We start from the raw sequence: 13,959 nt of genomic DNA on the forward strand, positions 1-13,959 counted from the left end.
AGGCGTGGCAAAGAATGAGCATAAGCAGAGGTGGGGTCTGAGCCCCAGCACAGTAAACAACTCCTTTGAACCCACAGTTTTCAGTACCAACAGAAACCTATTTCATAGCTACGCCAGCTGCCAGTAAGAAAATGTGTTATTTTTAAAAACAAAAATGGGGGTGGGGTAGGGGAGAAGGGTATCAAGAAAAGTGCATGGGGTTGCCTTGGTGCCCATGAGCATCTTGTTGTCAACCTACTGCTTTACACTATCCAGTGCCCCCTTCACCCTTGACCTTTTCCAGCATTTCAAAAGCCATCTTTCACTAGATGGAATTTGTCTAGCTTGCCCTCCAAGCACCTTATTTTATTTGTGCCTCCACTGTTTAGTCATTTATAATGTTTCCCCACGTGTGCTGTGCATATAGCTATGATGGCCCTGCCTTCCCACAGAAGGTTTGTTCCCTTGTTTGGTATCTGCCCCCTGTGTAATTACTTGCTCTCTGCTGTTTCTGAGCAGAAGAACGATCATATAAAACCTTCAGCCCATGGGCCTAATCCTCACAGGGAAGGCAAAGGGTGAGCTAAGCCAGGTTGCACACTCACCTGTCACTTGCAAAAGCTCCATGTGCTATGATGGTCTAGCAAAAATGTTGCCTTGAGGCCCACATGTTTATCTTACCTAGTGCCACAGTACCACTGTTTTAGTGTTCAAGATTCCCATGAGCTCAGAACGTGAACCATGACTGAGCCACTTCAGAACCCTAATGCCTTAGCACTAGAGGATAAAAACACAGTCTAAATCCAGAAGTTTAATATCACATCACAGTAGCATCAGTGAGCCAGCCTAGTTGCATAATCTCATAAGCATCATTTTGCAGTGAAACTGAGAACATCTGATAGAGGTGCAAAATTCATTTTCAGTAATTAAACATCAGGTGGTTCTATTTTGCTTCAGTCATGGTGGGGGGCATATTTATTAGAAGAATTTCAGGCAAATACAGCCGTGTGGTGACATTTCCTTCTAAAAACTACTATCTATTAACATCAAGACCACTTCCTTGAATGAATGTTGTTGGCCTTTTGGTTTTTAAAATATGCTATATCTGTGTCTGATCCTGAATGCAAGATTTCACTGACTGGGATGTTAGAAGTAAGATGTAAACATCTTTGTTGCTCTGAAGAAAATGTTTCTACTTTTCAGACAAGTTGCTTACAATTTACAAAGAAATGAAAGAAGGCTAAGGTATTTCAGTGATCTCTCTTTGAACTCCTTGCTGTCTTTCCACTAGGTACTTCTTAGTGGCATGTAAGAAAACAAATACAGAAAGAGATATTATTCCCAGCAGCCTATGGTTTCTGACATAAATAAGAAATAGGAACATTCTGATCTCAAATGCAAACTTATAAAATTAAACTTTTGAATTATTTCAGGAAAGGTCAGTTGCAATTATGTTTGAGTGCTGTACTGGTTTCTTTTTAATGCTAAAGATGATGATTTCTGGCAGTAGATAATTGTTGATAAAAGGATAAAAAGTGATAGAATTACAGGTTTGGTGACAGCTGATGATGGCGTAGACTTAGCACTCTTTTATTATCCACAGGTGTCCAGCTTCCAACCATTTAGGTTGATCTGTTTTTACTATAATGGTTTCACAAAACTGTCTGCGTTTATCCCAATCTCCATCCTGCACAGATTCCAGTGTGTGAAGGACCCTTACATGACTTAAGACTCACAGTAGATGACAACATCTGTGTTTCCTATTGTCCCCTATTGCTTCTATTAAGTAAAAGTTAGCAGGCTGAAAAACATACAGTGTTCTGGACTGGTGTAAAATGTGGAAGAGCGGCCTCTGGTTGGGGGAGAGCAAAATAAAAGTATCATTGAATTAGGTTTTGCCAATACTCCTTTGAAACCTTACCCCAGATGATATGATCCCCAAATTTGAGTTAGGAATAAACTGAAAGTAAGGTGGAGCCAAAATTATTGGAAACAACATGAGGTTGCCACGGAAATGGGGAGGGGGGTTGTTGTTGGAGTTTTAAATTGTATAATGGTTTGTTGGTGGAATTTTAAATTGTATAATGGTTTGTTGGTGGAGTTTTAAATTGTATAATGGTTTGTTGGTGGAGTTTTAAATTGTATAATGGTTTGTTGGTGGAGTTTTAAATTGTATAGTGTTTTATTCTGTGTTTGTGTATAATGGCAATTTGCTAAGACACAATAAAGAACTCTAGTTGCTAGTTCCTTGACCCCCCCCCAAAAAAAAGAACCAACCCCCTTCTTTCTAATCCAAGTAGCAGCTTCCCTTGGCTGTAGCTCTTAGCTGTAGTCCAGCCCCATAGGGTCGGTGGGTGGGATTCCCCAGATCATTTCTGTTACTCTCGCTGATTCCTTCGCTTTCATAAGCATAGTGTTGTAGCAACTTCAACTCTCCGAAATTACAGCTCCTGGAGACTTGAATGTGTAAATAATACTGAATTGGGGGATTGAGTACGTATTGGTCTGTTGAGGCAAAAATGGCTGGTGTTACCTTCACCTTCTGTTGCTAAGTGACTTGCATGTCACATTTGTACTCAAGAAGATGCATGTGTGCTTTTCAGCTTTCTTGAGATTGACTCAGCTGGTGTGTGTGTGGGGGCACCACACTTCTGAGCTAATTTGGGCTTCCCATGAGCAGCAATTCCTTTCTGTCAGAAAGTGCAGTTTCTTCATAAAGTGCTGACTCAGCAGGACGTGGTTAACTTCACTACAGAAAATAACTTTATCATTTGAAGGGCTTGCTACAGAGAAAACCTGGGCTATTTGAAAGTCTTTTAAAGAGAAGGTTGTAATGGAATCTTCAATGACTTTTTAAAATCGAACAACTGCTTTATCAGCAACAAAAAAAGTTCTACATGTTTAACCATGTTAGTCTGCAGCAAAACAAAGACATATATTTTGTCTGTTGCCTTTTGAAGTCTAGGAAACGTATGGTGGCAAGAGCCTACTTTCACAGATGCATGAGTTTGACAGTGATGATAAAGTAATTATATGTATGTGTGGGTGTAGTGACGGAGGAACCTAGTTATAGTACAACAGCCTTTCTCAACCTGGGGCGCTCCAGATGTGTTGGACTACAACTCCCAGAATGCCCCAGCCAGCTCTGCTGGCTGGGGCATTCTGGGAGATGCAGTCCAACACATCTGGAGTGCCCCAGGTTGAGAACCACTGTAGTACAAGGTGAAGGGCTGTTTCACACATTGCATTGGCAGTAAACCTGGATTTTGCCATTTGACAAGGATATGCAGCCATTACTAGTTTCTTGACTACCTGAATGATACACATTTGCATACATGCGCTGAATAAATTCTCATGTATACTAAAAACAAAATGTGTGAAATGGCAAGCCTCACTTGCTTGCAGGCTTCACTTCCTGCTCAGTTTTGTAGCAAAGGGTTTCAGAATGTGAACACAGTTATAGCACTCTTGTCTCCCCACTACCCTGACCAGTACTTAAGGCCAGCAGCCAGAGTAGAAACCTCTTCCTCACTCAACAGTTTTTCTACTGCAATTCCCTATTCCAACACTCCCACATCTCACCCAAAGCTAGCCCACTCGATGCCTTTGTAGATCCCTTTACTGGGTAATTGCCCTGGCTAGGGTTGAGCTGCAGGCAAAGTGGCCAGTCAATCAGGTTTTGACAGATTTGTCCTTGTCTAGGAATATTATGATACAGGATTTTTGTGTTTAGCTGATCATTGATCAGAAGTAACACATATCATATTCCCAAAGTGTCACCATGAAATTTGTAAGGTTACCAAATTCATGGTATTAACACATATAATTCTGAGATAGAAGTCTCTAAAATCAGGCATGTCTTTTTATTTATTTATTTATTTATTTATTTATTTATTACATTTCTATACCGCCCAATAGCCGAAGCTCTCTGGGTGGTTCACAAAAATTAAAATCATAGTAAGACAATCAACAGGTTAAAAGCACAAATACACAATACAATATAAAAAGCACAACCTGAATAAAAACCACGCAGCAAAGTTGATATAAAATTAAAATACAGAGTTAAAACAGTAAAATTTAAATTTAAGTTAAAATTAAGTGTTAAAATACTGGGAGAATAAAAAGGTCTTCAGCTGGCGACGAAAGGAGTACAGTGTAGGCACCAGGCGGACCTCTCTGAGGAGCTCATTTTTAAACCTTTACTTCAAAATCTCAAGCAGTTTCTATAATTCATGTTTGATATAAGAGTATTAAACAAACAAAGATACATAGTAGCAAACAAAACTTAATTCAAAACATTCTAAATTTAATTCTAGAAGCATTGCCATCTTACCTAATGACACTTCTGAGCTGGGAGCAAAACGGAGTACAGAAGTCAATGAGGAACCATGTGACATTCTGCAAGGGCAGGTGGAATGCCCCAGTGAGAATCGATGTTTGGTTCTGAAGTCTCTCTATTTTGCCTCTCATAGTTAAATGATTTGGGGGCAGGGGGACTACTGACATATGTTTCCCATGAAGCAGGATTTTTTTCTAACAGTTATTATTTGCCCATTGTTTTGGGGAAGTAATATATATTTACTTTATTACTTGCCAGCTTTGCTAAGCTATACATTTCTGTAAGTCTCTTGAACAAGATACCACCTGGTTCTCTTCCATAGGTTTTATTGTTTCACTATTTCAAATCTTAAGTGTTTCTTAGTTCTGCTTACTTCCCACAATATTTTATGTTCAGTTATTTGCATCATAATTACATGAAAGCATATATGTTTTAGAAATTTTACATTTTGTATACTCGTTTTAATCTTAATTTTAGAATTTCTGTAAACCGCCCAGAGAGCCCTGGCTATGGGAGTGGTATATAAGTGCAATAAATAAATAAATAAATAAATGTGGACAATACTCCAGTAAACAGTTATTCTTCCTTTCCCCAACTTTCTTATATGTTGCACCTGTTACTCTTTTTCTAAGTTCAGCTTGGAAAATTTCATCTTTCCCATAGCAGGCCCCTAGGTCAATGGACCATTACAGAATATCAGCACAAATGCTTCTGTTGGAATGTCTTCAATATATCATTTGTTTCCCTTTGAAAATTGTAACGTAGGAGAGTTTAGCAATTTATGGGAGAAATGTAGAAGACCAATAACTTTATTTTGGATAAATATTTGCAAGGTAGCCTATTATGCAGCTTGGTGCAGGCTTCTGGAGCAAATATTTGTCACAAGGTGCTTGGATAGGCTCTGGTAGAACGAAGCTATGATTGTCAAGGCAAGGGTTACATTTAGTCAGCTGTTATGCTAGGCAAATGTGGCATGGGATAAATAAGCCAGGCAAGTGTAATGCTGACAAAGGCAAGAGTTGCTAGAAGAAATGGAAGGGCAGAGCAGTTAAAAGGTGGTTAGAGAGAGGGTTGGTGGGGCAGAGAGAAGATGAGGGAAGTGAAGGTGGTTGTGAGAAGAGGTTTTTAACATGTGTCTGAGCAGGAAGCCAAGATGAGGAGCTGCCCTGATCATCAGGGGACAGAACAATTGTGAGGGGCAGGCCTGCTATATTAAAGACATCTGAGAAGCAAACGGTTGAAATAGAAAGAGCAAAGACCCTGTGTGCACACACAGCAGCAGGACTTGAAGAACCGCAAGAAAAGACAAAGGGGTGATGCCATTGTAAAATGAGGAAGGGAAAGGATACATATTATTACTTATTGTTACTTTGAAATCCAAACAAACTTTGTTAATATCAGATCTTCTTTAATACAAATCAGCGGCCCCAGCTGCCACATAAACAGGAGCACAGCAAGGCAGAGACTGTTAGTACCTTGGACAGCACTCTGCAGGAGCTGCTAAGCTGGAGTAGTTCCTCATGGAAGGAATTATTGTTACAGCAAGGAACTAAAAGCAACTGATGACGGAAGTAGGCTGGTCAGCTCTAGTCCCCCAGAAGCTCCACCTACTGGGTACTGAATTCAACCTTAAAGTGTTGATGCTCATTTCTGTAGCCTTAAGTCCCTAAGTAGCTGAGGGACATGAACAGCTTTGGGAGAGTCATTCTTGAAGGCTGAGGTTAACAGGAGAGCTGTCTTTAGATCCAGGGATACTGTATGTCACCATCTCCCTGGAGTGGGGTGACCAGTATCTTATTCAGCTCAGCATTCTTTTTTGAGTGACACTGAGCCTCCAGACCTAGAACCATGACAGAAATGTGAGAGCACTGAGACTTAGCTGACCAGTTACTAATTAGCTGATGCTACTTTAGATCAGCCATTGGCTTTAAAAAATACTAGACAAGCCTTTCCTCAGCATGGCCATGCTGAGTGAGATCGATGGAGATTGTAGTCCAGCACACCTGGAGAGCACCAGGTGGGGGAAGGCTGTACTAAACTAACTATTCCTTTGTATGGAGATGGGTCTTCCTGGTTACATATGATGGCATTTTTCTTCTTGTACCTTGGGACAAATGCAAGAGCTGCTTACAAGAAACAATGAGGAAATCAAGGAGTTTATCATGGCTGTAACTGGGTGGCAGCATGTCTTCTTCCTCCACCACAAACAAAATGTAGAAGCAGAGAAAGAAGTTTCTGTTCTGTGTAAGCAGTGATGCAGTGGTAAATGTTGAAATGCAGGTGCACATTATGACAGTCCCATGGCCATACCCCCAAGGAGAGTCAAAGAATCCACGTGGCTCTGTTGATCCATCTCAACAAATCAATTCTAGTTTTCATTTCCACCAGGAGCAGGTCTTTTATAAAGCAAATGGGACTAGGCAAACTGGCTTGTGTGTGTGTGTGTATGCAATGCAGTTGTGTAGCCGATTCCTTCAGAATGCCACAGCATTGCTGCTGCAAAGCAGAACCGATAAATATAGACAGCAGGAGGGCGCACCGGCTATCCAGCTGGAAAACCACAGCACCGTCAGCCATTTGGCTCATCAAGCCTGGGCCCTGCTCTGCATTCCTGTGCTTACCCTGGATGGGGGTGGGGGAGAATCACAATTGGACTTGGATCCAGCCCCAGAAACGCCCACTGGGCTTAACCCAACCATGGCCAACACCATCAGATGGAGAAACAACATGGTGACATCGGACGAACCAAAAAATCATGGTAAAACCCACACTGCAAAAAATCATATCAACAATACAGCACCACCGTGCAGCCATGATGGGGTAAATAGGCCATATAGACACCCACCCACCCCAGAAACGAGGAGAATATTCCAATGCTGAGTGATGGGAGAAAACTTAAAAAGTAGTTCTGTGTATTTTAGAGTAAAAACTCCATTCTTCAGCGGTTAAATTTACAAAAAGAACACTATAAAAACAGTGAAAACTTAAAAGACAATCCAATACAATCTAGAACAGAACTGAATGCATCAAAACCAGGGCTGGCGCTTCCATAGAGGCCAAGGTAAGGGAGCGTCGAACGGCTCGCCCAGAAGTCGCCCTCCCACTTCCAGAGCCACTCTGGCCAAATGAGGGCAGCTTCCGGGCGCACCGTTCCGAAGCCTTCCGCCCCCCCACCCAATGTCCCTGGCTTGGCTTCAGCTGGGCGCCCACCCAGCAGCCGATGCCAACCCTGAACACTGTGGGGCGGGGGTGGGGCGGGCGGCTCTACATTCTGACTTCTGGCACGCGCTGGACATCAGAACTTGGAGCAGTCTGACTGCCCTCCCCCAGCTTCCTGGCTTGGTTTGGGCTGGGCCCTCCCAGCCAAAGCTAAGCCGGGATGCTGGGGGGGGGGGGCGCGAACGGACGGAAGTGGAGCTGCCCACCCGCCCACCCCACCGCAGCATCCCGCCAAGCCAGGAGGACTTCGGGCGAGGGACAGGTAGCCTACCTGGGGTGGTGGGGGATACGGTGGGGTGCAGTGAAAGCAGCTCACCTTGCCTAGGGTGCAAAAAAGCCTGGCACCGGCCCTGATCAAAACACCTTACTCTACAATGTAAAGCTCAATATGAATGATGAAATACTAAAAAATGCAATATGGAAAACAACAACCCCCCCAAAGATTCAACTTTTATATTTTATAAATATATGCAAAAAGAACACACTGAAAGCCACCCCTATGCAGAGGTAACTAGCACCATGTCAAACATTGAAGCTACAATTACTTTGTAACCAAGGTCTTATCTTAAGCTCCATCCGCTGAGCGTTTTACTGCACGCTCGATTCTGGGCGCTCATGGATTGCTCACATGACATTGTCTGCCTCTCGTGTGTCTTCCGCCCCTTCTGGCCTTCATTATGCTGCAATCCAACCCCCGCCCCTTCAAAAAAAAAAAAAGTCCGGTTGCTGCTCTCTCCTTCCTGACTTAATAGGCCTGTTACTTCCTGTTTTCAGGAAGCGACTTTGGAGCGACGACAGAGAAGCGACGGGAGCTGCGCATTTCAACCTAGATGTGATGGGAGCTCTGTGCCCAGGTCTTGGCTCCTTGCGGTTACTTGCGAGGAATCGGGACAACCCATGACGCACGCCCACACATTCCACTGTCTGGGATCATCCCAAGACTGTGGAAAAAGTGGGATTAAAGTGTAGGGCCATATCCCAGGCCAAGGAAGGAATCATTCCTCCCTGCTCCCGGGATCCCCTGTGCATCATGTGGATGCACAGGGATGATCCCGGGATATAGGCCTGGTCCAGCCATGGCCTAGGTGTAAATCTGGCCTCAGTGACTATTTGTGTAATCAAAATCCCCCCAGCAATATCCCCTCGCCACACACACACATACTGCAAGTGGAGAAGGAATGTGTGGGCAGGACTTACTATAGAGTGTTGCTGATAGGGAGGGGGGAGCACACCCTGTGAGGAAGACCCTTGGGCCATATGGGTTCCCTGCAGTGGGTGAGCTTTTGCACACAGAGCCTAGCATCAGTTTTCCTAGGAGCAGCCTTTCAAATCGCCACCTATGCATACCTATCAAGAAGATGGCTTAATCAATTTGAATAGGGGATGTTGTGAAGGTCTGCTCCTGGGGGAAAAATACTACTGGGATGGGGAGAAGGTCCACCCTCTGCAGGGGACCTTTGGGGCATGAGGGTTCCCTGCAAGTAGTAGTCAGTCAATTGGAGGAACACTAGAAACAATTGTGTTTTGTGGGTGAACGTTCAAGTGCTGACAAAAGCCCTCCGGCTTTTGTGAGTACTTGAAGGGAAAGATTTATTTTAATTGAGCCAAACATGGAGATGTTCATGCATCCCACTTAATTAGCCATCTCACAGTGCCACTTCTGTGATCAGCATTTATGCCCCTTCCTCACTACTGCATTCCCCTTTAAACAAAATAAAATAATACCAGGAGATCAATCATACATATCTGAGCATCATGTGTAGTTGAGCCTTTGGGTTGTTTAAATGGTATTTAAAATGCTGCAGTGGAAATTATTCCTTTCTCCTGGACACTTTTGCTCAATGTCTGTTTTTGGATTCCAGCAACAAAACAAAAAACACCTTCACACACAAAAAAACACAGGTTCCTGCAAAGGTCAATCTAGTTAGATTGCTTGGCCCTCAAATATGTGCCCACCCAGCCCCCATTCTGTAGTCAGGACTGAATTTCATGCAAGTGTCTGTGCTCCATTGATTTGTATGTAAACACTTTTTGCTTTCACCCTCTAGAAAGTGTAAAATGAAAATTCCAAGTCTATCTGGAAGCTGGGCAGTGTGCGTGACTCTAACTTTTCTATCTCTATGAGGTCAGCTGCCCACATAACTGCATCACAGCTTTCAGATGAAAGCATTCTGAAAGCAAAGACCATATGATTTCTGAGTTCTTCAGTTTCTACTTCATGAAATTTTGTCACAAGGCATTTCTAGACCTTAATGTGCTCGGGATTCTCTCTACAACTCTTTCATCACACTGCTGACATTCTCATGGGTTTTTCTTGTATCTTGTATCCTTGCAGGTTCATCAGTGACCCAGTTGCTTGCCCGTGACCTAGACAACGACCCTCTTGTATTTGGAGTTGTTGGGGAGGAAGCTAGCCGATTCTTTGCAGTGGAAAGCCTGACTGGAGTTGTGTGGCTCAGGCAGCCCTTGGACAGAGAGGTAATGAGTGCTGTTTCATACTAAATTTTAATGTGTTAAAATTTAAGCCTGCAGCGAGTCTGTATTTGGTGACCCAAGGAAAACTTACCTAGGGATTCAGCCCAACAATCATTTGCTTATAAATGTTATAGTGGTTTTATTTATAATTCAGACAGAGATGGTAAGAAAGGTGCAACTGTGGTTTTTTTGGTAACTAGGACATCAAGCATGTAGACAGAGGAGACAGAGGTCAAAGTAATATGGAAGCTAATGGTGCAATAATAAAAGTGGGAATAAATGTTAGGAATAAAACTAACAAATCAAGATGCAGTCCTATGCATGTTTAGACGGAAGAAAGTCTTACAACTCCCAGCGTGCTGGCTGGGGAATGTTGGGAACTGCAGGACTCTTTTTCTGCCTAAGCATGCATAGGATAGTAGGCTTAAATATGAACTGAACGCTGGGGGAAGGGAGGTTAAGGACTCAACCTAAGGAAAAGAAAATGGGAAAAGAGACTTATGAAATGTATAAAGATTATGCTGAGAGGGAAGAGTTGGATAGAGTTTTTGAGGGATAGGGCCGAATTAAAGAGATGTATAATACATTTAAAATGCAAAAGAAGTACTTGCTAGAAAAGAAAGACTGAAGAAAAGAAAATGCTGTAGGATAGATGTAAATCTGGAGTAGGCGTATCTGTCTGACTAACTGGTATCCTAGCCTGTTGTTTCCATGTTCCCACAACATTGTCCTTTTAGATACCTTTCACCATTTCCCCCTTCTCTTGTTTCACTGGGCAAAGGGGAGTGGATGCGCAAGAGGGGGAGGTGGTAGTGGAAGGAATAACAGAGTGTCTTCCAGAATGATGTCTCCTTTATCCTTGGCATTTGGCTTTCACAGACTGACTGCAGGCGTTGCCCCGAGGCAGGAGCTAAATCCCATCCAGGCCCTTCTCAGATTGCATTAACTGAGCGTTCATGGAAGGAAAGCACGTGTTGTAAACTATCTTGAGACCTCCCTCCAGGATAAACAGTTGTTATGCCAGAAGAGAGGGGAAACTGCAGGTCTAGGAAGCAGAGCCTCAACAACACAAAGCTTGTCCCTTTTAGAAATCTAGCAGTTCAGTGATTCCAGGCTCCTATTCTGTACATTCCTTATATTTGAGCTATTGGTCCTACACACTGTGAGACATTGGGCATGTGTACACCATACGATGTAGAGGGAGGGAGGTGGGATGATCCTGGACTTACATGCTTCCGGGATTGTCACAGTGTGTCTAGACGTTGCGCCTGCCATTTTGGTTTTTTTTTTTTATCAGAAAAGAGCGCAAGATTGCTCCACCAAAAAAGTAAGTTTTTTTAAAAAATAAATAAATTATTCCTGCTCCCCCCACCCACCCACCCCCGATGGGCACGGAGCTCCTGAGGAGCTCTGTGCCCCGGTCCTGGTTCCTCGGCAGGAGCCAGGATAAAAATGGGGTGCTCGGGCACACGTCCCGCGGTCTCGGGATCATCCCAGGACTGCAGGAAAAGTCGGGATAGAAGGGTAGGGCGATATCCCGGGGAAAGGGAGGGATCATCCCTCCCTGCCCCCAGGATCCCCTGTGCATCATGTGAATGCACAGGGATGATCCTGGGGCGATCCCCAGGATATCACCCTGTGTAGCCATGCCCATTGTAATTATATCTCAATTGAGGCAAACCATGATTTGTTCTTAAAAGAATAATCTGTGAGCTTACACGCACGCGCATGCACACACAACCACAGGCCTTTCCCCCTCATTCTCATGCAAAAGTAGCAAATTCGAAGCTTCAGTTTCTTGGATGTGACAAACCATATTTTGCTGTTTGGTCTGAATGTGGCAACATGGATGAGAAGTGGAAGCTTCTGATTTCCTCCTTTTGCACACAGTGGAAGAGGAAAGAGGAAGAGGGAGAATGTGAGGCTGAGGGTCATATGGCTTGTCATTATGGCTTGTCATTCTGTGAATTCAGCCATTGAATAAACTGAGGTGTACTGGGTCAAATTGGTGGAATTGGAGAAATGCTAGTAAACCTTCAGGTCCACATCATTCTTTCAATGGAACATTGAGTAAATGGGGCAATTTGATATTTGACTATATTTCCTCTTATTAATATTCCAGCTTTTTTCCAATGTGCCAGAGAACTCTTGACCCATGGACATCTTCTTGGGGGCTTTTCATCCTATTAATTGCTCAGGAAATTAGTATGTAATCTGAAATATTGTTGAGATGTATGCTGCTGGCCCTTTATCTAAAGTTGGCTACCAAGTATGTATTTATATACCCTTTTTGGGATATTCCTCCCCCCCCCTTATGTTGGTTATAGTCTGTATTACTAGTGTAACTCCCATGTTGCTAGTAGTTTGAAAATGATTTGATTTGGTGTGGAGCACTGAACTGTAGAGCAATACAAGTCTGCTTGGCACGGAGCAAATAAACATATTGCTTTTCTAATAAAGTTTGTGCTTTGAAGTTTTTTTCAAAGTTTCACACTTTTCTGCACATCCACACTGCTTAAGCTTCATTTTAAAAACAATGAGCAAAATCAGCCCGGTAGATCTCTAGTAATAAGTGTTACACTAACGTAGGCCTCAGCTAGACCTACTGGTCTAGCGCGACAGAGGAGTGAAGATCACACAATATTTTTATCGCGAGATCTCCCCCTCTGTTTACACGTGGCGTGCGACGACCTCAGAGGGAGATGATGTCGCACCCGCCATTTTCTTTTTTTAAAGAAAACATGCACACGAGCGCTCGTGCGCTCAAAGGTAGGTTTGTTTGTTTTTTAACGTTCCCCACTCCCCCCACCCCACCCCCAATGGGCGCAGAGCTCCTGAGGAGCTCTGCAGCCCGTGCGTGACTCCTGGCTCCTCATGAGTAACCATGAGGAGCCGGGACAAACTGCGACGCCCAGCCACACCTCCCACGGTCTCATGGTCAGCCTGGGACCGCGGAAAAACCGGGCTCAAAAGGTAAGGCGAGTTCCTGGGGCAAGGGAGGGATCATCTCTCCCTGATCCCGGGATCTCCTGTGTGCTGTGTGAACTTACAGGGACGATCCCAGGATAAAGCCCCGTCTAGCTATGGCCGTAGTCTGATATAGATGTTGGTTGCATTCTGCATGCTGTGTTAGAACAACGGAGGAAAACTTACGTTCTGTAGCTGGCCTGTGGCAACAACTGACTATCTCTCTTCCTTACATGCATACTGACTTCTCCATGTAGGCTCTTCTGTGTCACCTCACAGTTTTTACTGCAAACACCTGTATGAGTGAAACATTGTGGAAAGAGCCTGTACTGATTAAGGAAGCTGAATAGCTCTTATCCACACTCTCTGTAGTTTCCATGGGCCTCTCACCCTGTCCTTAGAATGTTGTGCTACCAATGAAGAAGCAAGGACTTTTAGCACTTGCCTGCTATTCGTTCACTCATTGCAATCTCTTTGATCTCTCTGTAAGTTAGTCTATACTAGTATTGCCATTTTGCATTGAGTTTTTGCAGTGATTCCTAGGATGCTGCTTCATCTTCTTCTTCCGGGCTGCAAAAGCATGTAATTATATTCGGCTCAAATCCAAAGCCTTCTATCAACAGATTACCATTCTGGCATCTCTAATTATATCTTTTTCTTCTGGTTTCAGACTAAGTCAGAATTCACAGTTGAATTTTCTGTCAGTGACAGCCAAGGGGTAAGTATGACATTTGTTCCTTGACTTAAAATTGAGAAAGGTGTTGAGCTGATTCAGTAGTTAGCATGCTCTGTGGGGTGGAGATTAACACTGCCACAGTCCCACCCTCTTTCTGAAGGAGTCCTCCTAGGGATACAGGATATGCATGTAGTGGGAGAACACAGGTACTTGAGGCATAACGTCTTTCAGCACAGCAGCATATGAAATGGTGTGGAAGTATAGCCATCTGTTTTTTTCTCCTATTTACATAAAAGAGTTTAAA

At 43.5% G+C, this 13,959-nt stretch overlaps 1 protein-coding gene across 1 annotated transcript in view; it reads left to right on the forward strand.

Annotated features, from left to right (window-relative positions):
* Positions 1-13,959, forward strand: part of LOC134403180 (cadherin-23-like) — a gene marked incomplete at its 3' end in the record, with an annotated part of 380,609 nt that overhangs the window by 73,801 nt on the left and 292,849 nt on the right. The window contains exons 4-5 of the mRNA XM_063133286.1: positions 9,873-10,015; positions 13,650-13,697. Of these exons, the coding sequence (XP_062989356.1) occupies positions 9,873-10,015; positions 13,650-13,697 (191 nt within the window). The remainder of the gene's footprint in view (positions 1-9,872; positions 10,016-13,649; positions 13,698-13,959) is intronic.

The sequence above is a fragment of the Elgaria multicarinata genome, chromosome 8 (assembly GCF_023053635.1).
Source record: "Elgaria multicarinata webbii isolate HBS135686 ecotype San Diego chromosome 8, rElgMul1.1.pri, whole genome shotgun sequence".
Lineage (NCBI taxonomy): Eukaryota > Metazoa > Chordata > Lepidosauria > Squamata > Anguidae > Elgaria > Elgaria multicarinata.